General features: G+C 38.7%; 2 protein-coding genes across 2 annotated transcripts; both read left to right on the forward strand.

Annotated features, from left to right (window-relative positions):
* Positions 1-4,310: 4,310 nt before the first annotated feature.
* fam110c (family with sequence similarity 110 member C) lies at positions 4,311-7,865 on the forward strand. The gene has a single exon (XM_073492498.1). The coding sequence runs from the start codon at positions 4,429-4,431 to the stop codon at positions 5,467-5,469; it is 1,041 nt and encodes a 346-aa protein (XP_073348599.1). The 5' UTR covers positions 4,311-4,428; the 3' UTR covers positions 5,470-7,865.
* A 2,525-nt stretch (positions 7,866-10,390) lies between these two features.
* Positions 10,391-24,730, forward strand: fbxo25 (F-box protein 25). Its single transcript, XM_073492220.1, has 10 exons — positions 10,391-10,470; positions 11,284-11,464; positions 18,150-18,253; positions 19,239-19,288; positions 19,414-19,506; positions 19,602-19,695; positions 20,172-20,356; positions 21,429-21,611; positions 22,786-22,929; positions 24,561-24,730. Exons 2-10 carry the CDS (start codon positions 11,337-11,339, stop codon positions 24,648-24,650), a joined length of 1,071 nt encoding a protein of 356 aa, XP_073348321.1. The 5' UTR covers positions 10,391-10,470; positions 11,284-11,336; the 3' UTR covers positions 24,651-24,730.
* The last annotated feature ends 815 nt before the right edge of the window (positions 24,731-25,545 follow it).

The raw sequence follows: 25,545 nt of genomic DNA on the forward strand, positions 1-25,545 counted from the left end.
CAACTTCACAAAGCCACTATAATCGCTTTAGACTGTGAGAAAGACTGAGAAAGAAGCAGAAAGGAAGCAGAAGCTGTATAAGAATGACTTGTGCAGTATTCCGGACAGCAGTATTGATAACTTACAATAAAAAATTGAAATTCCGGGATGTTTTTTAAAAGATGTTTATCGACAACATGCTCGTGATTCTTACATGAACAGATTTAAAATTACTGTCATTCCTGCAAGGAATCAGTGATTGTTACTTTGGCATAGCTCTGTTTTTCACAAGAATCCGAGATCTGAAAACGTATCTGAAATTATCTTGATTCATTTGACAAGTAGGTCAAATAAGGATGAAGTATGAGAAAACTCTGCAGAACCCCCAATGCAGTGGTTCATTCTGACCTTAGGGAAGCCAATCAAAAGAAATCAAAAGCAGCTGAATATGTGCAATCAACACGAAAACCAGATGTGGTGTGGGCTAATAATTATGCACTGACACGGAAAATTTGTACTAATATTTTTGCATGATTTGAGGGGAATAAATAAAAGGCTGTAAGGTCATTTGTGTTGTTGATGAAGGTTTTTCAGTCATCCAGGTTATTGAAATACTAAGTGCTATATTGTAGGCAACTGGTCTGGAAGAGGTGAAACGTCTTTGTGTCATTTGTGTTCTTTTCAATGCCAAACCATATGATGTCTTTTCTCTTAAAGGTGTAGATAGGTAGACATATGGTGTTGATTCAGACAGTCTTAATCACTGTAGGATAATTAAGACAAAGGCAATGCAAGACTAATGAATTTCACACTGTGCATTCCAGTGCTGCCCTCTGCCTTTTAAACAAGTAGATCTGGTGAGTTTAAGGTTAGGTCCAGCCACAGATGTTTCAGATTACAGTTCAGTGAATGTTTCCAATTACACAAGGAAGCAAAGAACAGGGAGTCACTTTTTAAATTCTTACTTTTTTGATGAAATTTTCTTTTCTTTAATCTCCATCCATTGCAGTCAAACCTTGATCTCACAACCATAATGAGCCAGCGGGGATTCCAAACGCTTGTTCAATATTTTTACGCCGGTATTGTACTTTGATGTTGTTTTCTTGCAGTTTGAGGTGAATACGATAAAAACGGGTTTGCATAAATTCATACTGCTGCTTTCTCCCTCACTCCTTTAGGAACTCATTCTCAGATACAGCCAGAACATATTTTAAATCCCAGGAAAGCAAAGAGGACAGCCCTGAGGACTGATAGGTCGACCATTCACTGTCGTTCACTCCATTAATATCGGTCTAGTTTGGGTTCAGGAGCAGCATTGCCTGCAGGAGACACTAGTGAAGATCAAGGGTTTCTCTTTATTGCTGTGGAAAACCCTAACTCAGTCACCCATTCAGCCAATTGGCCAGGAAAATGTTGGCAGTTAATGTTTCTGCAAACCACTGGTACATTCAATTTTCTTCGTGTGAAAACATCATGTTTGTGGTCGAGTTACAGGCAAAAAGGCTGCCAAGCCAGTGACCGCAGGTCAAGACTGCATTTCACAATTTGTAACCGTGAAATTGGATATTTATATACAAATATAAAATTGACCACAGGACAATTTCTAGCCTTGTTTGTGGCAATACAAACAGGATATTTTCGACGTGACGTCAGGACATCTCCAGCTGTGTCTGTGGTGAACAAAACAGGTACTGTCAGCCAAAAAATGTTCTATTCCTCACTCGTTCCCAAGTGGTTGTTGTGCGTACACCTAACCGGATCATAAGCACAGCACTGTCACAAGATAAAATTGAAAACTGAAATCTAAAGAAGTGTTCCAACATATCTGTGATTTTTTTAAACATAAATTACCAACATTTATCGAGGCATTTGCGTAGGTAGTGCAGAGCATGTTGAAGTGAACTGGAGAGTTGTTTTTATTTTGGATAATTATCACCAATTGCAATTCTTTCATTATACATATGTTACATCAGCTCCTCCCGCTTGCCATTACAATATTACATATTACACTATGTTTATAATGTTCACACACATTACGCATTGTAACTTCTCATTATCACTCATGGTTTTAATGTTTTTAATGAACATTTGAGCATATATTCAGGTATTTATATGCACAGAAGAAGAACGCCAGTATGGTCCAGCTGTCCAGGCCACCAAGGCATTTACTAAGCTGTAAAATGAATTGTTTTATGGTTTCAATAGACTGATGCACATGTTCAGAAATGGACTCCAGTGGGATAAGTATGATGGACAAAGCACATTAAATGAGTCCAACTGGATGCTGCACAGTACTAAACTGCCATTTGTTATTCATTGAAGAGTTATTTAACAAGTATGTGGGTGTTTTGGCATCAGGGTTTTTGTCTTCAAAGTACTTATGCTGTTGTTTAGACCAATTAATTTTGGTACTGTTATGTCATGACTTTACAATGGAAGTTTCAAATTAACGGTCTGTTGTGATTTTAAAGCTTGGGCTGGTAAGTTATTCTAGAGGCTTTATGTGTCGCAATAATTTAATCAAAGGCTCTGACAATAAGAGAAAAAACAAATCCAGTATCTGTGGCTGTTGCAGACCTCATAATAAGCCCATCTAGTTGTTTCATTCAGCCCATATGAAAGGACTGGACGGGTTACCTGTCCATCTACCAACTTACCTGCCTGCCTGCGTGCACTCTGAACTCATTGCACGTGAATGGCGTCTTTCACAAGGCTAGGCGGATAGATTGCTAAAGCTATTATGGGAGAGAAAATGCAGCCAAAATTTTCCAGTAGCTATAAACGGTGAAAGCGGTCAGTTCTAACAATAGCCATGTTCGTTGTTTACGTTCATTATGATAATGTTTTTTCTTACATGTTAGTAGGGCATGAGGTATTGGGTTAGGTTAGCATTGACAACAATGCGCTGTGCTCACAGTACACAGCCACTGAGCCTGTTGTTCCGCAGCTAGCTAACTCAGTAGCACAAAGCACACTGCCCCTGAGCCAAAGAACAGAGCTGCTGCAGCAGCAACATGTAATGTTTTGGACCCAAAAATCAAAGTCCAAAATGCAAGCAACAAAAAGGCAGGTATCAAACTACAGAGCCATGGGGAACGCAGCAGGAACACAAGAGGAACAGGGAACAGATGCAGGATGAAAACAAACACACTGACAGAGTAAGGGAAAACACAATTAAATACACAGGGGCTAATGAACAAATAATAATAAACACAAGTGCGCGCACAAAAAAAGGCAGGAGGAATAACCAAAAACTCAAACCGTGACACATCGGACTCGTTCAGCGGCTAACGTTAGCACAAAGCACACACCCACAGCAGTAAGTAGTAACTCTTGCATCGGGTAGCCTTTTTGGACTGAGGTGCGTTTGTGCCCGCTATTTTGGCTGTGTTTATATGATTGTGACATTTAACAAAGTTGTTATTTATTTGTTTATTAGACTACAAAAGATGAGAAAGCTTGTTGAACACAGCGAACGAGCAGCTAATACATCTCCCATCTGATCAACGAGAGCTACTGGGCAAGCAGTGTCTGTTTAGTCAGGCAGCGCACGTTCATGTGTTTTGGAGGAGTGGCACTGGAGGCAGCCTGAAGGGAAGCGGTGGGATTTTTCCAGTTTGATATTTCAAGATTTAGCTTGCTCTCGCTAGTTTCTACAATCTTACCAACCCAAGCTTTAAGCAATACAACCAAAGTGTTTCTGACAAGCTCAGGGGATTGATCTAAAACGTGTCATCAGCTTTAATTGACCATGCACAAGTATCAACAGGCCACTGAACTCAACCAGTAAGATAGAGCAAGTAAGAAAATACAAGACCCCAAATTTTGATTTAATAACCACAAAAACATATTTCCTCTTTGAATCGTTATTGTTGCACAATACTGTTTTGATGGCTTTGACAAACTGCACTCCCACTGGGACACATCACACCGTATGATTTACAGATGAATAGGCTGGAGTAAACATTTATTGCACAACATTTACCCTGTAATGAGCACCAAGCCTACTTGATGACTCAGTGTCTCTGGGTAAATAAGGAGATAAAAGATAGCGCAGAGTTCTTTGTAAAGACAGAAACAAGTTTTCTCGGTTCTTGATAAGATTGGTAAGATTTTTGTCCTGTATTGAGCAACAAGGATAAAGGCCCACATTCTCACCAGGACTAGAGAAAAAAATCAGCAGCAGTGTCGGCTTTCACCGTTCTCTCTTGTGATGGTATCAAGTGTACTTTGTACAAGCTTGTGTTTGGTTAAAACTAGCCTTGTGCAGAATGGGTGGGGTAATGTGTTTGAACAGACAAGGTGAAATCTCCTGTTGTGATACGTGCTCAGGCAAAGAACAGGCTTGAATGGAATCTTTTACCTCTAACACCGGAGAGACCACACGCTGAACTAAAGGATTACCCACTCTTTTGGAAATAACTGATTCAAATCCTCATTTTAACAACAATGGAGGTAACCAGCGACACCACAAAGATCCTTGAGAAGGGTCCTGAATACCTTCGAAAGCAAATGGAACTGGAGAGTGAGACAAAAGGACGCATGAGTGCCGTGGAGAGGCTCGCTGCGAGCAAACTGAAATATGTCAAAAGCCAACAGGTGGTCAACTCAACTCAGGAGCCAGTGATCAGCCTTGGATCAGCTTCTGTGAGTAGCACCGGGTCTTCTAATCGGAGCTCGAACCGTAGCAGGAATCTTGTCACAGGGACTAACTCAATAGAAACTACACGTGCACAAGGCTGCTCTGCAGGGCAGGTACGCCGATCCAGCTCCAAAAAACGACCAGACTCCCTTATGCTTTACAGGCAGAAATGTGAGTTACTGAGAGGGTCAGCAAATGACCGGAAACATCATATAACACGTAAGCTGCTGCTGAAAAATGCTCCGTTACCTGAAGCGGCAGATAAGGAGCGTGAAGCTGAGGACAACAAGGAAAAAATCACCACACCTGAGGGCATAGCAAAGGAATGCAGCTCACATGTAGCTCCCTCTGAACCAGAGAGGAGGAGGAATGGAGTGGCAGAACAACACAGCACAGCAAGCAGTGCTTCTGGGACAAAGGTGACAGCTGGTAATGTGAAGAAATCTGCAGGTCTCCTGGCGGTTCCTGAGTTTGAAAGGGGGGCTGGCAAAGGGGTCAGTCGTTCTCACTCTGACATCAGCTCCAGGTACTCGAAAAACTTTGCAGACTTTGATACTTTTTTCAAGTACTGCGGGCTGGAAGGTGATGTTATCAAGTCCTTGGGGAGAGAGAACTTCTCGGCACGCTCAGATGAAATTACAACAAACCTCCGGAGTGTCAGCGTCTCTACATCAGAAGGCTGCTTCTCCAGGAGCAGCGGTGACAGCGATGGACTGCTGGAGAATGAGTTACATGGAAAGATAAATCAAGGGACATCAGTTATTGAGCGTAATGCAAGGATTATCAAATGGCTGTACAGCTGCAAAAATGCAAAAGAGACTGGGAAAAGATTAAGAGACCTTGATTGAGATTACTCCTTTTTTTTTTTTATCTCTACAGAGGCCTTACTGAAGACTGTCGTTACGATGATACATGTCATCCATTTGTCACGCTATGTGCTAGGCATCCAACTAAATATTATTTTCATTATCTATTAATATGTCAATTATATTCATGATTAATCAGACAGTTGTTTGGTCCGTAAAATGTCAAAAAAATTGTCAAAAATGTTGATCAGTCTTTCCTGAAGCCCAGGATGATGTCCTTAAATGTTTTGTTTAGTCCACAACCCAAAGATATTCAGTTTACGGCCATTGAAGAGTGAAGAAACCAGGAAATATCAATTTAAGAAAGCTGAATTAAAGCATTTTGACAATTCTACTGTGCATACTACATGTGTGTACTAAATTTCAGCAGACTTTTCTTTTAAAAAAAAGGGCGTGTTTATTTCTGTTCAAACTTGCATTAAACTAGATGTTGTTTGTCAGGCTGGGTGGCACAGAAAGCCCCAAATCCCACACAGAAACACAAAACTCTTATTTTCCTCATATTTTCATATTGAAAATGGATGGATTTAGCTGTGATTTAGAATACAATCCTGTGTCAAGGGTCAAAACTAGGTGCATGTGTGCTCACCTGAAGACACACAAATCCAGATAAGTATATAGATTTTAGCAAGAAGGAGCTACTGACCAAAGCCCCCCTTAATAAAGAGTTCACATTGTAAGTTGTAACTGATATATTCATCTTTCAATCATGGTCTCAAGGTCAGTTAAAAGCTGCTAAAAAACATATTTCGGGTTGCCTGGTTGTGAAAACTTCCCTTGGCTGCTGTTTCACCTCTCTTTTTGTTAATAATGTGGTCACAAATGTTACTCCATTAATCATACACTGTAACTAGAATGACACTCAGCAGAGTGCATACATCCACTGAGGCCCAACAGTTCCCCTTTGTACTCACTCACCTGAGGATTGACCTCACCTAACAAAAATGAAGAAATTCCTGGATCCATCCCTTAATTCAGAACCGCAATGCGGCCTATTCAGGTCCGGGAGCCGTCCTCCATCCACGTTTCGTGGAAATCCATTGGTAGTGTTTGTGTAATCCTGACAAATCAATCAACAAAAGGACACAGGTGAAAACATAGCGTCCATAGCGGAGGTAATACATGGATTTTGGTCCAGTTCCTCTGCCCGGTTTTGTCACAATCTGGCAACTCAAACACTATTCTTATTAATGGCTTATAAATTATCTATAAAACATCATTGAATTATGTATTATTTAGTCAGTTACAACCTACACATCGATGTATAGGTTCATCATCATCATGAAGGTTACTGTGATTATAAAGGCTTGTAGCTCATGTAATGGCAGATAAAATATTTTATACTTATGTTCATAAAGGATATTCCTCAGCAAGGCCTTGCGACCACTTTAAGCATAAAAGTGCCCATAAATTATAATTTATGTGCCTGCTTCTTAAGTTTATAATCCAGATGTGTCTTGTCTACATACTCACAAACAATGATACAGTGACTCGTATAAATATGTCAACGAGAGATATCTGCTCCTTAAATTTTATTGCAGTCAACTGTTTCCCATGGATAAAACTGATTCAATCATTCAATTTAACTATAGAGAGACAGAAAAAACAATTTGGGATGTGTTTTGTTTCCAACCAAAGAGTAAGTTGGTCACTGAGTCCTGTGTGAGAGGAATGTTCCTAATAATCTGATAGGCTTAAGTCCAGTGACCCGTTGTAACTGTATCTCCACGTCCCACCCAAATCCCTGTCTGCTTTGTCCACTTTCTCCCTCTTTCTGTCCTTAAGCCAACTTTCTGTGCTGATCAAAGCTCTGAGGCTGTAACACAAGTGGGGGGAAAAAAGGAAGGGACAGACTTTTGTTGACTCAAGATGTTAATTAACAGAATTGCCACCAGCACTGTTTACCCGCACATGCAGAAACAAAACAATATTTATGAACATTATGTGAATATACAAATCACTGCAGCTGCAGCCTTGTTGCAGGCACGCCTTTCACTTCTTGGCCTAACTGACTGATGCATCAAGACAAGTCATGTCCTGCCCTCACCACATGTTTGCTGCCAGAGCTTCTTAACATTCAGTTAATGATTCAGTGGGAAAAGAAGGACACTTATTATTGATTACTGACTGAAAATGTGTGCTGCTTTCATTTCTGGATGCTTTTGTCTTCTTTTATATGGGATTTTTATTATGTAAAGGTGTTACTATGCTCTCTAAGCTGAAATATTACTCCACTGTAACTCCACCTGTTACCCAAACCAGGTAGTTTCGGTAACAGGTGTTTGCTGCTGCCTGTTTAACATTGTTTTATACCGAAGTACTGCACATTTTGTAAAGCTGATACACAAATAAAACAAAACGTTTTTCTTACAAGTGAACTGTTGCTTAAATGTTGTGTGCACATCTCAACTTGTTGAGTTCACCAAAAATTGAAAAACAGGTGAAGTTTCGTAGTCCACAAAACATTTCTGGAGCTTCACAGCAAAACAGCGTTGATGCATTCTCCTAAACAACTGAAGTAGATGGGGACTTGTTTTAAAACAAAAACAAAAATAGGAAAAAAGACATAATATGTCTCAAACCAGCTCATCAAGCATAATCCAAGTCTCTGGAAACCCTGAGATCCCAGGTATGTCAAAAATATGACAAAATGAATAGAATCAGATCTATTGCAGACAGTTACAACCTTAAAATGCAGCACATCTGCAGCTTAACTGAATCAATAGAAATAATCTGATAAATAATATAAATGATAATATAACAACTAAAGAGGCCATTTTGGCAGCATAGTGAGTACTTTTACTTTTAAACTTCAAGTACATTTTCATCATTATAAAAATAATAATGAATGAGTACATTTTCTCGATTACACTACACACTATTTTACTTAAGTAAGATTTTGGATGCAGGACTTTTACCGTTTTTAAATGGTGGTATTATTTTTCCTGAAGTTAAAGATCTTAATACTTCTTCCATCAATATCCTTTGAATGAAAAGCATACATGTATATCACTATGGCCTACAGTAGAGGTCAGTGGGACTACAGTATAGGATACTTCTTGTAGTGTTGAAAACTTGAATTTACTGTATGAGGCCTAAAGGGGGCAGTGTCTAACAACAAGAGTGAACCTAATTACTGCAGTAAGCTCTAAACAAATTACTGCACATACTGAACCTCTGACTTGACTGTAATCACTCGTACTAACAATGCCCAAAGGAATAAATACTACAAATAAACCAGTATGGAGGCTTGCTTGACACAGCATGCTATTTTTTTTAGCTCATTTAAGGAAGTCAAAGCAAAAGGTTTTGCCAACAGACCATAATACGTAATGACATCAGCTAGTCAGCCTTTTTCCCTGCTGTCACAGATTGAACATGCAGAAATATCAGAGATGTAGACTTGAGATATTTTGCGTAAAAAACAGACTTCAGTGAAAAAAAATTAGGGCTCAAGATTTAATTTGAGTGTCAGACAGGCTTTACACAGCCTCCCACCTTGAATGTATGAATATTAATTCCACATATGTTTTGAAATACTGTTTATTTTACACAAAAACTTCAATAATCTCATTCAAAATTTGTGTAAAATTACACATGCCTCTTCTTCCTCATTATAGAATTCTGAATCTATGAATATACAACTAATTATTCGATTAAAAGATTAACTATTGGGTCCAAAATGTCTTCGACGTCACTAAAAAGTCTAATCTTAGCGGATATGTGCTGAAGGTTTCAAGTTTCCACGTCACACTTGTGTTATTCTTGACTTCCAAACTAGTTGTGTTGTCACTAAATCATGCTCACACATACATGAGTTTTATTATTAGGCCTATGCATTGAATTGACATGGTCTCAGCTTTGTAAAACACTATTAATACATCTTTGATAGAACATTATTTATAGGCTTATGTTTTTTCATTTCAGCCTTCAGACACTATAAAGACTTCTAACTGGGTTGGGCAATATACGTCTTTATTATGTCATTATCATCATATGGCGCTATAGATATTGTATTGGCTAAGTGTTGGCTTTTCCTTGTCTTAAAGGCTGCTTTACACTAAAGTAATATAATTCTCTGAATTTATCCTTATTCTAATACTTGTCTTTACCCACTTAGTCATTATATCTATATTACTGATGATTATTTGTCAAAAATGTGTGTTTTCTAGTAGTAAACTATAGTCATCCCTTCAATATTATTCCAATTTTGATATGGAGGTAACTGGTCAAAAATATTGGGATATTTGATTCCACCGCCCATTCCTACCATTTATGAAGTGCTTTTGAGGAGATTTTAAAAGACCAAGTTGCACAGCTATGCTTCTAACTTGACTGAAACTTGCTCTTAACGACTTGTGACTTGAATATGTAGACTTACTGTGAAGGTCATGAATTAGACATCCCAAAAATGCTGCTAAAAACAAGTGGGGGGGGAAGACAATTAAACAGAAATAATATGTAACCTTAATTCTCACAATAAAGTTAAAGCAAGGAGACTCCACAACAACAGAACACTGACCTAGATAAAATACCATAAACTCTGAACTTAAGGCCCTTTTGTTGTTACAATAATTTATTTATATTGCACTTTTAAACTTTATGATTACATCTGTTTTAGAGATATTCCCTAACAGCCACATCATCACTCACACAACTGCGCGGTGGTCGTGTTTCCCATCCTCCATCACAAAATCAAAACATAAGTGCATGTGCGCAGTCCTCCGTCACGTGTCGAAACAAGCCCCAGCAAAACAGACGGGATAAAAAAAAAAAAGAACCTGATTGACAGCCGCGGCCAGCCAATCAGCGACGCGACTCTGGGTAGCAACAAGATAAATACCGACGCTTCGTCCAATCGGAGAGCGGCAGGGACCGTTGACGAACTCTTGTGTCCGCACTGTGTTTACTTCCGTCAATATTTCCAGCAGAGAGACACAAGAAACAGAAGCAGAGAGAGACACAACAAAGGAGTCGCTAAAGGTTCGTTTTGTAGAAATGTACAACTCTGTTTTAGCAAAGTAGAGATGCTGTACTGTCTTCCTGTCGTGTTAATATGCGTTGAACCGACTGACAGCCTGTCTAATCTGCGTTTTTTTTTTTTTTTTACCCTTTAACGTTAAAACGACTTGGACAAGATTTGCTGTTAATTTTTTCAATGCTCCATGTAAAATGCGTCATAGTCGTTGTCAGACGTGTTATTAAAGCAGTTTGGCGCAGTATGACAGTATGCATCTCAGTGTTTAGCTGTACTATCGCTAAAACAGGCTCAATTTAGACAACGTTTGTGAATAAAATGGCCCTCTTGTTTATTGGGCAGTTGTCAGACAATAAGCTGATATGAACATGTAAAGTGTAGGCTGCGTGGTGACTGTCTGGAAGCAAAGAAAGGCCATTATGATTTGACTTTATTTCCAATTTAACAATAGTTGTTGGGATTTGTATCTGCTGCATTTGAAATGTTTATGTTTTTATTATCCTCTTTGATGTTCAACTGGTGCAATTTCAAAAAACTTGTTTTCAAATTTAGATTCATCCTGGGTTTCCAGTTGCTCAGTTGAACTTCATTATTCCTCTGCCTTTGAATCTTTCAGCTTGATTTTTGGTGTCTGAATTTCACAGGTCCAGGTGACTTGAACTGAACAATTTATATTGTCATGTCTATAAAATGGGTTTTAATTTTCTACACTTTAAGCATTAAGTCATGACTCCATTCATTCGCTTTTTATGGCCCTTATTTACCTCCGTAGTCTCAGAGAGCACAAAGTTAAATACCGCACCTTGTTAACCCTCCAGGTATTTGGAGAGACAAAGGCCCTCTCCGCTCACAATTCCCCCCGTGGGCTAAAATGCCTTTCTTGGGCAAGGACTGGAGGTCACCTGGATGGAGCTGGACCAAGACAGATCATGGCTGGAAGAGGATCATCTTCTATGGACACGAGTTGGAAGATAACAACAGAGAGATTGACTTAAACCAGTAAGGTTATAACTTGTTCACTGTTGTCATCTGCTTTAAAGGCATGGTGTACCAGGTCTGTCTGTGTCAAACTTAATCTTAGATTAGACTTTGCTGACTACAAAACTTTAAAACATATTAAAAATATCCTCAGTACGCAATTGTCACTCTAGCATTTTCACTAGACTATGTCTTATGCAGTGTTTAGATTAATTTCTACAAACATAAGAAATGCTAAGGCTGGAGGACAACTCAATATAAACATTTATTGGCTTTTAGTGGTGTTACATCTTGATGATATAATCATAATGTGCAAAATTTTCTGCATTCTAAGATTATTATTTAGAGCAAATGTAATTAAAAACAAACAAAAAGAAAGAGTGGTGTTTTAGCTCCACACATTCAAATATTCTATTAAGTCTGGTTAAACAAACAGTATAGCACAGTTCATTGCATTAGAATCCAATTTGATTGGACTACGATGTGTATGACGAAAACATGTTATTAACATTTTGATATTGGTGACAATCATATCAGTACAGCAGTAAGTAGCCTGGTTTCATGTTTGGCTTATTGAATGACAGCAAGGACTTCTTCACTACAAAGATAACTGAGTTATATTCAGATCCCAGACATAAATTGATCAAAGTACGATCAAAATTTGCTGTTCTGCAGTAGTATTACTTAAATATTTTAATAAACCCATCACTTAAACACTTAAGCAGTGTTTATGGGTATTTTTCCATCTGAATTGGAGGTTGCTCAAAATCTTACCACAGTGAACCAGTATAGCCAAGAGTAGATTAGCTTTTATTAGCTGTGCTTCTCTGTTTAAAAGTAGACTCTAATGTTTGACTGCCAAGACACACTTTGAGTGTTGACTTGGTTTTGAGAAATCATCCAACTTACACAAAATGAGTCAAACGTTTCGAGGGCTTTTTTCCCCTCATTAAACCAAGAGCTGACAGGAAATGAGGGGAGAGAGACAGGCTCCGACATGCAACAGAGGCCGTGTGTTGCAATTGCATGGTCAGTGTCTTAAACCCCTAGACTACCATGACTAGAAAAGACCTGTTTTGACCCTTGATTGCTGTTGTTTATCAATTTTATTTCTGTGAGCTACAGTACGTGTGATCAAATTTCCTTTAGGGTTCTGTTAGAGTTGAATTTGAACTTATGACTTTTGATAGAAATGCCTAACAGATCAAGGGAAACAGGAATGAATGGCGGGAGTCGGTAAACAATAATAACAGTGGTAAACTTCTTGAACAAATTGCGCTGATAAGGTTGTAGCTACTCAGAAAACAACATACAGCCAACTCTTATCAGGGCTATATCAGAGAGTCTTTGATGAGATGATTTGCATCCCACAATTGTAGCCTGTTCTGCCAAAGGGGCGTCATGGCAACAGACAGGGTTGAGTATAGGGTTGGGTTTAGACACTGATGAGGGTAATTTTACATGAGACCAACTTGTCAGACAGTTTATGATGTAAAAGAAAAGATAAATATTCAAAATAATTGGTGTGGAAGTTCACGGTATCACAGAGAAAGATGTTTTAGAGTTGACGAGTCATAAAGATCTGATTCAGATGGAATCGAGGTCGGGTGTTTTTGTGTGCCAACTTAGTTGACTTTTTGCTGCCAATTATCCCCTCAAAGCAATAGCACACATTCTTGTTGTTCTCGTTGCAACACACATTCAAAACAAGTCATGCGACCTGGCTGCAATGTCGAAACTGCTGTAATATAACACTGACTTGAACTGCACCCTTTGTCTTTATGCAAAACTATAGATAGGTATTGGGTTCATGTTTTGGGGATATGATTGACTGATACAGTGTGATAGAATGACTTGAATACAGTATATGAGGTTAGTCTGCTGATTTATTTTCAAATGCCTAATGCTGTGTTCTGACCAAACGCAACACAAATATTTTCATTGCGTTTGGTCTGAACACAGTGTAAGCCTGTCACCATGACTGAAGGCACAGCTTTTGCATTGTCTCTCTCACAAAAACAAGTTAAATTGGATGTGTGTAAATACTATGGAAAGAACAACAAGGAGATGAGGTCGGTATCTTGGAATCCTGGCTTCTTGTGCAGGATCTATGTCCCAGAGTTACTTTTGGATGGTGCAACTTTTGAAATCTGTCGATGGGGTTTTTGCCTGAAGTGTGTGATGAATGTTAACATACCAGCTCTTCTAATCTGAGCTCACAAGGATAATGTCATGTTTAAACAATACCTGTTGTTTGCCTGTCCCAGCCTTTGATGTACACATGAACGCAGCTGAACTTAAAACAAGTTCTGCTATTTCAGTTGCCTCCCAGCAGGAGCGCGTGCCTTGTTATCTGCAGGAAACATGTACTGTTTTGACGCATGCCAACTGGCAATGAGTGCTTACATACAGGGAGTGAAGCCAGCTAACCAGTGTTAGGTTTTTTAGTTTGTTTAAACTAGATTAGCAATTTTTTAACTCAGCATGTCTTTGGGCTATGTGCATTTATCTGACTTTCAAAATCTCTTGTTTCCTTCAAATATCAATGTATTGCAACTTTGTTTTTTAATGATAACCAGTGATATGTAAACAAAAAGGCATTTGATATGAATTATTGAATTCACATTTATGATGGACTATGTGTGTAGACTTTAGATCTTAGGTTAAAAAATGCCTTCATGAAAGTAGCTCATTACAAAACAGTAATCCAACTCATCTGTGAACTCTGTGATGTTTTTGGTGTAACTGTTTTTTCTCAAGTCAAGTCGTGCCACTAACCTTTGTGACTTCATGGGTCAAAACATAGCATGTGAAGAGTTTTCCTTTGCGACTGTTCAGTGAATTCTTTTCAGTCTCTTCCCCTCTTAAGGAAGATTGGCAAGTGCCAAACTTTAATGCATAAGTGTCACAACTTTTTGATGTCAAAGTACAGGTCGAGTCTCAAGTAATTTATTTTCTGTCAAGTCAAGATGCAGGTCATGAAAACAGTGACTTGAGTCCATATCTCTGGCCATCACACATTTAAAGATGTGCTTTGTTTCATGTAGAAGTAAAATGTTCTTAGAAATAAAAATGTACATAAAACAAATGCTACTAATACCTACTGATATAAAAAATAGAAGATATAGAAGGAATAGTGCCATTAGCAGCATAATAATAAAGTAAGTCACCAGTTTGTGAGTGTATCTTAGTGGAATCAGTACATGATCAATCCTCGTATAAACAATGAGCAGGCCACTGTTGTCCTGCTGGTGCTGACAGGGTTAATGGTGCCAGTCGGGGATGTCTCCCTCACATCAGAGTGTCGCCCTTTCTGTCGATCGACCGACCAACAGTACCTCACAGTGTCAGATTAGCTTGTCAGCAGTTTTTTTCACAAAAAGGCAAAGGACACAACATCAGACAATAACTGATGACATCATCTGTTCCACTTGGCCACTCTCCAAATGCAGCCTCATTCAGAGAGGCCAGTGACTTCATGCCACAGAGGTACATGTAGCAGAGCAACACATGTAGGCTGGAAAGAAAGAAGAGCATTATGATGGCCACTGGTATGGTACACAGTGTTACAGAAGTAGTATAGATCATCATGTGTCTTTTGACGTCAACAATCCTCCGTCAAATATTACCGGCAAACAGTCAAGTGTCAGATAGGTGTTGGAAAGGTTGTGTCAGCTAAGTATTTCAGTCTCCCTTCGTGATCCATCTCTGTCTCTCTTAATTTCTTTAATTGTTTCGTCATCTCACACTTGACAAAGCACATAATAAATACACAGTAAGTAAGAGAAGTCTAACAGATAAAAAATGTCAGCCACGTACTCTGTTTGCAGTCTTCCTTGTTCATGTTGACTTCCTACAAAGCCCTTGCCCTTTTGCCTCATGTATTTCAGGATATGGTTTAAATATCCACAAATCCTCCTGAACGTTCCTGCTGCTTTGTGATGTCTTTTATTGGCTCTGTGGAGTCCAGTGCTCCGCATGCAACCTGTGTAAAAACGGCAGACGGTTTCATTCCTCACTCGTAATTCACTGTGACAGATCACTGTGCTTGCATGTGTGTTTGTGCGTACGCCTATGCAATTGGATAAATGGATAGGGACGAGGGATTACTGCGGAGCTCATTCACCACGAATCAGTTGCTTTCACAGTCAGACAAGCAAAGCCTTGTCTTCACTTATGCTAGAGGAAAAAGTGATTTCTTCATTGTAATGTGTGTTGAAATCACAGGGAATGTGATTGATGTATTCTCCAATCTTCCTCTAAACATATTCTTCCAGCTTCTGAAAACTCATGAACAGAAAAAAGCCCTTTTATTAGCATAAATACCCTGTTGCATTCTGGGACCAGCCATGGTACCTGGTATTTGTTGCCACTACCTTATCAGTCATTCTCTAAAGAAAAGTCTTGTAAGTGATTTGTTGTATAATTCATTATACCATGTCCGTCCACTTTCTCTTTAAGAAGGAACCCTGGGTGCACAGTCGCTGTTAAAATCACCAGACACCTAAAAATTATTTTCATTATTGATTTATCTAATGATCCTTTTCTTGACGAGTCTTTTGTTCTGTAAAATGTCAGAAAATAGCCATTACAATGTTTTTGAGCCCAAAGATACATACTCGGGTATCTTGATTTGTCTGGCCATCAATCCAAAACCCATATACATACAAAGAAAAGCAGCAAATCCTCACATTTGAGGAGCAGGAACCAGCCGATGTTTGCTTCTGTGTACTTGAAAAAATTACTAAAAAGATTAAGGCTGCACAATATATCGTTTCAGCATTGACATCACAATGTGCACATGGGCAGTACAGTCAAATCGCAGGATATGCAATGTCAAATAAGGCAAATAAACCCAAATACATCTTGCTACAACTTTTTTGCAGCTTGATACAAAAGCAAAACTGCACAGTTCTCGTTTTCCATGACTAATCTACAAGAGACATCTATTATTATTTAATTCAGTCTGATTTAAGGCTCTTGGGTACAGTTTGTTGCCTGTGAGTGACATGCTGGCTCTGCATGCACATTGAACCACAATCGTTCTTAATCAGTATATCAAACAAAGCAGGGTCTGCTTTGGTTTTTAGGTTTTTTCCAAAATCATGCAGGCCAAAGAAGGATTCACCCATTACCAAAATGGTTGCCAAATAGTTTTCTGCACTGTTTTTAAGCTATTAATCAACTAATAGTTTCAGCTGTATATCATCCTCTGGGTTAAACTCTTCATGAGGATATGAAAAGAAGAAACTGAGGAGTGTGCATCACAGGAGGCACATGGCTGACTTCTGTCTATTGAATTTCCCTAGAAAGGGGTTAATTAAGTATGTCTTCCTCTTCTTCTTCCTCTCCTTCTCCTTCCTCTTCACCCTCCCCTGGAAAATGGTAGTAGTTTTTAAATATGGACCAAGGTGCAGAAGAAAAGGCCATGTTTTTTTTTTATTTGTGAAGAGGGGACAAGAAAAACTCTTATTTTGAAGGTTGTAAGCTGTATTAGTCGTACTGTGCAGTGTTTATTCTCAAATGGACTATAGTTAGCTCTAGCACCACAACCACAAATAAAGACAATCTGTTATGCTTTCAATTAATGAAAACACACAATTAACCATTAACTTATCATCAACAAATGGGATGTTGTGGCCATAATTTTGATATCAGTTTAACAATAATTACATATTTTAAGGTATTATTTCCCAGTGCAGTCAGCTGACACATATGTAGTGCTCCCAAGTGGGTAGTGTTGCCAGTTGGGTGCTTAACATCAGATCAAAGGATTATTAATGCGTGGAGAGTCAATTACCGGCCCAGTCCGGCCCCTTTGATCTGTCAGTTAAAGGTCATTAGAGAATGTCAGAGGAGCAGATCTCGGTACAGAGGATTTTATTTTATGTGATTTAGTTTTGTTTGGATTAGAGGAAAAGATTGCAACTTATCACAATAGTAGAACTCTGCCAAGAGGTGGTCATAAAGTGTTTATATCCATGTGCACAGACACTCATTAACACACATCCATAGATAATCTGTATCCAGTATTTTAACATGTGCTTTTATGTTTTCATTTGGGTTTCTGTTAGAGTTGAGCCAGTTCAAGCCTCCCATGTCAACATATTTCGAGTTGAGGTCAGCTGCAAAAATCTTTAGATCCATCTTATCACTAATAACAAGGCTGCTTATCAAGAAAGCAGGCCGAGAAAGGCAGCCAGAAATAACAGAGATCAGATATAGATATCATAATGTTTTCTCCTGTTTTCTGAGAAAAGACTGAGTCACATCTAGGATTCTGTCTCTCTGACTCTGATATATGTCTGCCATCTGCAATTCATCCTCCAGACACTGTGAATCATTATAATTTCACATCTTAACTATTTTGTCTCCTTTTACATCTGTCTCAGCCCATTTATCATTCTGATTCATCCAAAATGCAGCAGCTTTGATTTTTGACCAAAATAAAAGCATTACTTTATGTCACTTCTATTACTTTTTGGCCTCTGTGTTTGTCATTTTTAACTCGCACAACAAACTGCATCACTTAAACTTTGGACTCATCCAGTGATACAGGACATCAGTAAATACTCACAGACTCTTTTCATCATTCATCATTGCGTCATTTGTAATTATGTTGTTTTTCAGATGCACTGGCGACACTTGTTAGTTTTAGTGTTTTCGTTCAGTATTAATTCCTCCTGTGCTTCCTCCTTGCAAACAGGCTCTGCAGTGACAACAAAGAGAATCTGTTTGTCGGGGACGTGTGTGAGCTCGCCACCACAAAGAGGAAAAAGGACTTCTACAACAATAACACCAAATCTCAATGTGAGTCAGCAACACATAATCACTGTTTTGGCTTCATCAAAGAGTTTGTGGTATGAAAATTAAAGGCCATTTGAACAACAAAACTCAGAGCAGAATTACTGGGGTGTACAAGTAATAATTGTGGTAAAAAGCTTTGAAAACTTTGTTTACAGTGAGACTAAAGACTTTATCACCTGACACTGTCATATTGAAGCTGCGGAATGTGTTAGTTTTTGTTGTTTTTATCAGTGATAGGTTTTTTGGGGTTTGTTAACACTGCTTTTGTAAGTTTCAATAACAAAATTACTGAAGTCTCATTCAGCTGTCCTCACACATAGTTTCTTTGCAGGTTAGTGACTGACCATTTCAGCAGAAGGTTGTATTTATAGTCACACCTGTGTGTCCTGAGGCTCAGCTAGTCTAACTTGTCAAACTGGTTCAAAGACAGATTTTACTTTTCAGGATGTTTACTTTGTCCATTTACCCTGCCGGAATGAAAGTGGTCTCCTCTGAGTCTTTCAGGATGTACGTCGTGCAGCACAACAAAAGCTCTCTCATTATCTCTAATGTTTCTGCTGTAGTCGTTGTCATGTTTTTAATTTCAATAAAGAAAACTAAGTCATATCTTATTATGATTGGTCATCCTCCTAAATATGGTTGCCATGTTTGACCATCTAAAATGTTTAACCTTGCAACCATGTGTTGAATAACATAAACCTGTCCTAATTCTGCATTTGGGGAGGTTTTGTTGTCCAGTGTTTGTTGAACTGTTGCAGAAAGCTTTGGAGTCAACTATATGATTATTTTGAGCCCCCTCCACCATATCGGGAGGAGGAAAATAGTAGACACTATACAATACAACGCAATCTAATACAAAAACACTATAGACTTAAAAATTAACAAAATTTATTGCTATTATATTGGATTCATAGGTGCTCAACACATTGTTCACTTGATACACACTATGTATGCGCAATGAATAATGTGTTATGTTTCCCTTGTCCAGTTGTTTTCAGGGATAAATGGATCTACGTGCAGAGAGGGAGCACGAAAGAGGTGAGTGCTGCAGCTGTTTCTAGAATTTTACATGAAGGATTTATCAGCAGCAATTTACTAAGAATAAATAATTATTCAATAAATTGAATGTGTGCATGTGTGTGTACTTTCATGTTAACTCACAGCGTCATGGATACTGTACGCTCGGTGAAGCCATCAACCGTCTAGACTTTTCCAGTGCCATTCAGGACTTGAGGAGATTCAACTATGTGGCAAAAGTGAGCGATGATGATCTCACATGTTGATCAATAATCATTTTGAAGCAGTTGTGTGACTCTTCCTCTAACTGTATAACTCTTTCTCTCTCCTACAGCTTTTCCAGTTAATAGCCAAGTCACAGCTGACCTCTTTGAGTGGAGCAGCCCAGAAAAACTATTTCAATATACTGGAGAAGATTGTACGAAAGGGTAAGGAGACCTAGGACGGAGATGGATTACTTATTCAGTTGACATTTGCAGGCAGACATTTTCTCAGCGCTCTTTCTGATGTTCGCTGTCACACAATAGACTCTAATTAAGGCTCTCTAAGGTAGTTTTATATTTTACAGAAAGAAAATGTATTTACTAAGTGTAACGGCTCTGAGCAAGCAGAAGATGTTGTTTCTCAGAATACTGTTCAGTCACAGCAGTGCCTAACCACAAAACCAGTAGGACTGGTGTGCTCCATCATTATGCGGTCATGTTGCCTGGTGGAGCAAAGTACAGATCAACTCTGCCACATGTATATGATGAAACTTAAATGTACAATTCTGCCATGTTTTTCATCCATCTGTTTTCTGTTTGCATTTTTAAAAGGGGAGATTAGTTACATTCTGTTACATTTAGGTTGCTGTTTTTTTTCCTTTTTCATCTTGAATATTGTCTTGTTTGTTTTTGTTTTTTAGTTGTGGAGGACCAGTACAATCCGCGTCTTGTCAAGGACCTACTGCACGACCTGAGCTCGACACTGCACAGTCTGGCCATCCATGTTGGCAGGTGTGTCCTCGTGGGCAATGTCAACATCTGGTTGTGCCGACTGGAGACCATCCTCAAATGGCAGCAGCAGCTCAATAACCTGCAGATCCCCAAGGTAGAAGTTGTGTGTGTGTGTGTGTGTGTGTACGTGCCATGGGTTTCAGGACTCCTAATTTCTAGTAGAAAAACAGATTTTTCGTTATGTAAGAAAGACACAGAGAGAAGAACTGTGAAAATTGTATTTTATAATGCAGAAAGTTCAGGCATCCTACTACACACTATGTAGAATCACATGTTATAAACATAACAAGAAAAGAAATAGCAATTTGGTTATTTTCAACTAAAGAACAAATGTTGAAGAAAATTGTTGTAACCAATGGATGCGGCCGCTTGAGGCACTGGTGTCAGCTGGCAGCTAGGTTGCCATGATAACGGACAAAAACACATAAACGATAGCCTTGCAATGCATATTATATCTATGCCCGATTACACGAAACACTGTAACAATGAACAACAGAATTTTCCATTACATTACAGCTATTTTGAAGCCAAGAAGACAGGCAATCACTGTGGTGGTAATTCCACAAAGAGCAACAGATCAAGTAATTCCAGAAAGAGCAGATAGTTGCTTGATGGTGCTACTGTGAGTGCTAATGCTAGCTATTGTTTCATCTTTAGATGGCTATGCATAGCAGATGTGTTCTTGTTGTACTTCAGTACAGCTGTACACAACCGACACATCACCGTGATAGTGGTGTCATCTTTAGTGAAGTACTGTTCTTCCATACATAGAACTGCTTAGCCTGTTTATCCGGAGCCTTGAGCTGCACGTCAGCACCCTCTGCTGCGGTAGCTGCAGTTAAGTCCACGACAAGTTGACTGCTGCCTACAGCACCGACTAGTGGTGTGTGCTTTTTCATTTAGGCCTCTCCCAAAACACACCTCTAGGTCTGGTTTGAGCTGCCTGTATGTAAATGTGACTTTTTTAAAGGGGAAGTAGGCTTAAAATGTGAAAGTGAGGAACATGAAATATAAAAGGGGAAGTATTGATAACTACATTTATTTAAAATGTATCGAAATTGGTCATTTAATGCTCAAGTGTGTATGAATTACAACACATCATTCTCAATAAAAACCCGTCATTATCAGCTCTGATTTTAACGTGTTGCTCTTCATTGTCTCCTCAGCAATTATGCAATGGCTTGTCATTCGACGACTTGCCGCTACACATGCAGAACAAGATCCTCTGCAATCTATCTGATGCCTATGACATCATTAACGTGGGGCAGACCACGCCTACTCTGCAAATCCTCAGTGAGGACAGGATGCTGTGGAAGAAACTCTGCCACTTTCACTTCTCAGACAAACAGGTGGGGGAACAACAGAGGTGTACACATACACACATTCTTTGCTCAAGTAGAAGCACAGATACTTGAGTAAAGAAGTTGAATCAGTACTTCAGTCTTTTTTTCACACAAGTAAAAGGAGGAAAGTACAGGCTCTGAAATGTACTCAAAGTATAAAAGAAAAAAGTATCCCTCTGGAGAACATTTCTACCAGCCATTTCTCTGCAAAGCGAACTGAACCTCATGTCAATTTCATATAATTCAAAGACTATTAAACTTAAAGGTAGAATCAGTAGGATTTGTCTGAGCTGTTCTTAAGCGCACCAGAGAGATAGCTGATTCTTGAGACTCATTCCCCTGGACATCAAATACCGACATTTAAGAATGATAAAGCGTCCCAACCACAGCAACAAATTAAAAAAATAAGAACATGCAGGCAGAGCGCTGCAGGGTTTCTGCAGATACAAAACACTAACACGCCTTTTGTCCCTATTCATGTCTGGCTCTCTGTCTGTTTCTGTCTTGTTATGTCGTTTCGTCTTGCCATGTCTGCTACGCATGATATGCTCTGATGCGGTTGAAATCAGTAGTGCCATGTAGGGAAGGTGGCATGCAATGACGCAGATATAAAAATAATTGATAATTTTCCTCAAATGCATTAAAACTAAAGTACCAATTTTTGAAAATGGAATGAGTAGAAAGTACAGATATTTGTGTTAAAATGTACAGAGCTAAGGTAAAAAGTTAAGGTAAATATTTGTACTTTGTAACTTCCCACCTCTTGAGAAGAACATATTATTTAATTTAATCAGATATGAAGAAGGAAGCATTTTGAGCAAAATCTGTGATTTTTTTTAATTTATTTTTTTAATAACCATTTTAAAAGGAATATGCTTAAAACATTCAATCATAATTTGTGGTGAAGAGTCCAAAAAGATGAAGGTGTTCTAAGTAATTCACATGGTGACCACTAGAGGGCAGAATTGCCTCAGGTTGCTCACAATGATCGGGCTCTCTTTCTGTAGCTCTCTCAAATACACACACATAATCTCACACGTTTAGTATATACACCCGCTCCAGATTGGTGTTAATCACTTACTTATATCTAATTACACTTTGTTCCGGTTATAATTACATTCCTGTCCTCTGTGTTTTAAGTGGTGTTTTAATTCTGTGTCTCCTATCCATCCGTGTGCAGTTCTGTAGGAATCTGGTCCTAACCAAGAGCGATAACGTCGACTGGAAGCTGATGTACTTCACCCTGCAGAAACACTATCCAATGAAGGAGCAGTACGGCGACACCTTGCACTTCTGCAAACACTGTAGCATCCTCTTCTGGAAGGTAAACAAACACACCTATAAACACATTCATGTCATGTGGGAAACACCATATAGTGAGTAGGAAATTATAGGTTGCACATTACATTGGAGAAAAATGTTAAAAGTTTGCCTTTCAGTGTTGTCTCCCGTAGCTTAGTGGAAATGGAGAGTGTGTGTACAGTAAATTAAACCTAAAAGAAAAGTTTCTCACAGACTTATCATCAGAAGTATCATGCTTGTACCAGAGCACATTGTATTTCCTTGGCTGAAAAGACAAAACATCCATTATCATTTGGTACACTTAGCGAAAGTCTCAGAGACACTTTGGTCCAATCACATAGTCTCTCTCACGCTGATATCCGTGTCTAGCACACAGAAACCCAATCTTTATATAGAAAACATTTGACTTCCTGAGAATAAAAGAAATAGCCTCGATATTGCCTTTCTACTTTGACTAATTACACATCAAATTATTGTTAAAGAATGGCTCCCCTGTGAGAACAATGTCCTGATTATTCAACAGGAACAAATGAGTCACACACTCACTGTATAAGCCATCAACTATGGATTTTTGAACTCGTGCTCATACATGTATACGTAGCGGTCAGAGGTCAGACTAATGACTTGTTTGCCCTCCATGAGATCTGACATTAAACCACATGTGACAAAGATCACGTTTTTTCAGAGTTTGACGCAAAGACATGCTGCTGTTTCTCTACTATCTGTTCCCCCCTCCTTGTGATTATTTACTACCCACAATCTTGTAATCCTCCTTGACTTGGCCCCTATACTTTTTAACCTCTGCCCTCTGTGCATCCCCTTCCTTCCTGCCTCTTCTCCTGGTTTCCCCCTCTCCCTTACTCCCTCAGGATCGCCACCTGGCTTTGTTATTCAAGGTACTTTCTGTCCCATCATGCCTTTGTGTTTCTGCCGTTGCCAGCTTGTCTCAAGTTTCCCTGTTGATCTGATTTATAGTTTATCTTTTTCCATGTGTTAAGCTTTGTCTTGTACTGTTTTCTGTTTCACTGGATGTCATCATGTTTTGCTCGAGGTGTGTTTAGTAAACAGTGCCACTCTTTCCGCTGACTTTTTTTAATCGCCTCTGACTGTAGAAAAAAAAAATGTTTTTGTTGATTCATAAATTCCTCTGAACGTTGAGTTCATGTGTCTGAAAGAAAATTGTAATTTAGTTTAAGGCAAATGTTTCTGTGTGTATACTAATGTCCAAGATCAGGTTGCATCAGCTATTAGTAAATCCAACACTTTTAGTTTGTAAAGTCCTTCAAGTTCTACCATTTTTCAAACTATTTCTAAATGTAAAACTTAAAGATAGGACACATCTGAGTAATGTGGGTGTGCTTCAAATCAGTTGCCCTTTACATTATACGTTTTTTATGTTGTTGGAAACCAATCAATATATCCTGCTTGACTGCAAATCCTATGCATACATAGAAAAACATGTTGAAAAGTTAGTAATGTTCAATGCAATCCATTTAAATTCAGTAATGTGGAAATCCCTACCAAGTTTGAACTTACAAACAGCTGATGCAACCAACTCCAGTGTCCCACGTTGAGTTTCTGTATGTGAACTAAATGCAAAGCTGCTCCTCTGCTCTCCTGGTTCTAACAATGTGCTTGATGGCTGTCTTCCAGGACTGTGGCCATCCATGCTCAGCCAACGACCCTGACAGCTGCCTCATGCCCATCTCTCCGCAGCACTTTATCGACCTCTTCAAGTTCTGAACCCTCCTGGTTGTTCTTCAAGCGAGGCGTCCGTTTACCCTCACTCCATACTTGAGAGTGTGTACGAGACCATGATGTCGTTTACCCAAATATAAAGGGCTTCAACTGAAAGAGATGAATTTTTTATGTCTTAATTTCCTTACGCACAACTGTTTCCATAAAGAATAGAGATGATTATACGTGAACGATTATAAGAATGTTGGTGGTGGCTGAACTATAAAAGAAACTTTTAACGTTTTCCTCCCTCCGCACAAATGTTTGTCTTCTTGGTCAAAAAGGCTTTTCCTTACAGAGAAAACAATAATATGTAAATGTGATATGAATATGTGAAAGGATTTATATGTAAAAGAAGTTGTAGCATGTTCATGGTAGGTCAGTGATGATAGGTCATGTTTTTTTTTCTAAATGACAAAAGGTAAACATTTTCAGTGTGGCAGAATAAGACAACTCATGTGTTAATTGTTTATTTAATGGGGTTAAACTATTCTGCTTTTGCTCTGTTCTGTTCTGGTGGTGTTTTCCTGCAATAACTGAATGCATGTCGTGTTCGAGTCTCTGTTTACATACTGTATGTTGTCCTCTGTGAATTCTTGCTGTGCTCCATGTACATTGTAGGCGTCAACACTAAGAGAAAATAATGTAAAACTCCATTAGCAGTACAAGTTTTTACAATCTACTTTTGTCAGAGCTCGATTAACAGACAGAGGAAATGTAAAACATTATTTATTGGGAAAAAAGTTTTGTATCCTTCCTTCGACTTTTGTAATATTCCTTTACTGTTCCCATACTATTGATGGTACTATCATGACTTTTATGGGACAGGTACTAGCTATACTGTAATTAAATATTTCTAAAAACCTGTTTCTTTTCTTCATTTTATACTGCATCACAAAGA

The sequence above is a fragment of the Pagrus major genome, chromosome 22 (genome assembly GCF_040436345.1).
Source record: "Pagrus major chromosome 22, Pma_NU_1.0".
Taxonomy (NCBI): domain Eukaryota; kingdom Metazoa; phylum Chordata; class Actinopteri; order Spariformes; family Sparidae; genus Pagrus; species Pagrus major.